The 1,970-nt window shown below is 51.3% G+C and overlaps 1 protein-coding gene across 1 annotated transcript; it reads left to right on the top strand.

Annotated features, from left to right (window-relative positions):
- Nucleotides 1-231: 231 nt before the first annotated feature.
- ETH_00010280 (uncharacterized protein) lies at nucleotides 232-1,356 on the top strand (the record flags this gene model as incomplete). The annotated part of the gene is made up of 1 exon (XM_013379269.1): nucleotides 232-1,356. A coding segment is annotated over one exon (1,125 nt), but the record flags the coding sequence as incomplete, so codon positions are not given.
- Between the last annotated feature and the right edge of the window lie 614 nt (nucleotides 1,357-1,970).

The raw sequence follows: 1,970 nt of genomic DNA, 5'->3' as shown, positions 1-1,970 counted from the left end.
GGCCCCCTGCTGCAGGGGCCCCTGCTGCAGGGGGCCCTTGGGGGGCCCCTGCTGCAGGGGGGCCTCGGGGGGCCCCTGCTGCAGAGGCCCCTACAGGACCGCGGGCTGCAGCAGCTGCAGGTGCTGCCGCGCAGCAGCACATTTGCTGCTCGGGCTTTGCTGGGTTTGCTGCGGAAGGGTTTGGGGCTGGGGAGGAGAGCAGCAGCAGCAGCAGCAGCAGGCACGCTGCAGCAAACCAAGAATCGGCTGCTGCCAGCAGCAAAGAAGCTGGCGGGGGGGCTGCGGGGCCTCACAAAGAGAAAAGAGACAAACAAAAAAGGAACACTTGAGGAGGAAGTGCTGCAGCAGCAGCAGCAGCTTTTGCTGCTGCGGCTGCACGAGCAGCGCCTCGCTGAAAACCAGCTCCTGCAGGCGCACCTGCAGCAGCAGCAGCAGCTGCAGCAGCTGCTGCAGCAGCAGCAGCAGCAGCAGCATATTGATGCAACGTGGGAGCAACCCATAGATGAGGCTGAAGAGAAGCTGGCGAGCGCTTCAGAGCCCGACCTGCCTGCTGCTGCTGCTGACCCCCAGCAGCAGCAGCAGCAGCAGCAGCAGCAAAGACGCTGCAGCATGGCCGCAGAAGAAGCCCCTGAAGTGCCCAGCCACCTCAGCCAATCTATAGACTGGATTGTGGAAGTGGGGCTTAATGCTGAGGCTCGTGCTGCTGCTGCTGCTGCGCTGCAGCGGCGGGAGCAGCAGAAGCGGCGGTCGCTGCAGCAGAAGCAGCTACCGCAGCCGCGGCTGAAGCCGAAGCAGCAGCAGCAGCAGCAGGGGAAAAGGCACAGCAGCTCCCCGTCGAGAGGCAGCAGCATTGCAACTTGCTGCGACTCTTCTTTTGCTGCAGAAGAAACTGTAGAAGCACCAGCAGCAAGCAGCAGGGCCCTGGAGCAGCAGGCGCTGCAGCAGTCGCTGCTGTCAGTTTCTTTAAAAGCTAAGAACAGCAGCAGCAGCAGCAGCAGCAAACAAAAACTGAGATGCCCCTCAGCAGCAAAACGCAGCCACGGGAGACGCAGGAGCAGCACGCACAAGGACTGCGTCCTCCAGGACTGCCCGCTGCACTGCAGCAGCAGCAGCAGTAGCAGCAGCAGCGGCTGCTGCAGCTGCAGCCATGACGAAGAGCTGCTCTCAGACAGCAGCAGCAGCAGCAGCAGCAGCAGCAGCAGCTACTTGGCCAGCCGGCTGCAGACGCTGCGGAGACTGCGTGCTGCAGCAGCAGCAGCAAAAAGGAGACAGTTGCTGCTGGCAAGAAGAAAAGCAGCAGCAGCAAAAAGAGAAGAACTCTGCTACGGAGAAATAAACTTTGATGTGGCAATCTAGAAAATTAAAAAAGACAAAAATAAAAAAAGAAAAAGAAATTTAAAAAGACAAAAGAAGATAAAAAAAACGAAGAATAAATTAAAATTAAAAGAGAATTTAAAAAGACAAAAAGAGAGGAAATAAAAAGGAAATAAACCCTAAACCCTAAACCCTAAACCCTAAAAGAGAGCTTCAGCAGCACCAAAACTCGAGGAGAAAGAATAAACAAAAAGAAGCAAAAAGAGGCAAAAAGAAAACTAAAAAAGACGAAAAGGACGGAAAGTCAATTATATTTTATTTTAATATTTAAATGTAATATACTATATTTATTTTTTGCTGCAGACTATTTGAATATATTAATGCAAAATAATATTTAAGTCATTAATTATTCCAAAAAAATATATTAGCAGCCAAATTTGCATTTATCTATTATTTATATTCATTATTTATTAAACATTGCATGCAGTTGTGCACACAAACAATGCATGCACTGAAGCACTAGGGTTTAGGGTTTAGGGTTTAGGGTTTGCAAGTGTGGTGCCTGTTTAAAGGCCTTTCGCGCACTGAAGGCTCTCAGGCGCAGTCAGCCTTTGCGCATGCAAATTTAATTAAACTTTAAATTTAAAATTTATGAA

This window comes from Eimeria tenella, genomic scaffold (genome assembly GCF_000499545.2).
Source record: "Eimeria tenella Houghton genomic scaffold, Eth_scaff1687, whole genome shotgun sequence".
Taxonomy (NCBI): domain Eukaryota; phylum Apicomplexa; class Conoidasida; order Eucoccidiorida; family Eimeriidae; genus Eimeria; species Eimeria tenella.
This window is presented reverse-complemented; position numbering and strand designations above follow the sequence as displayed.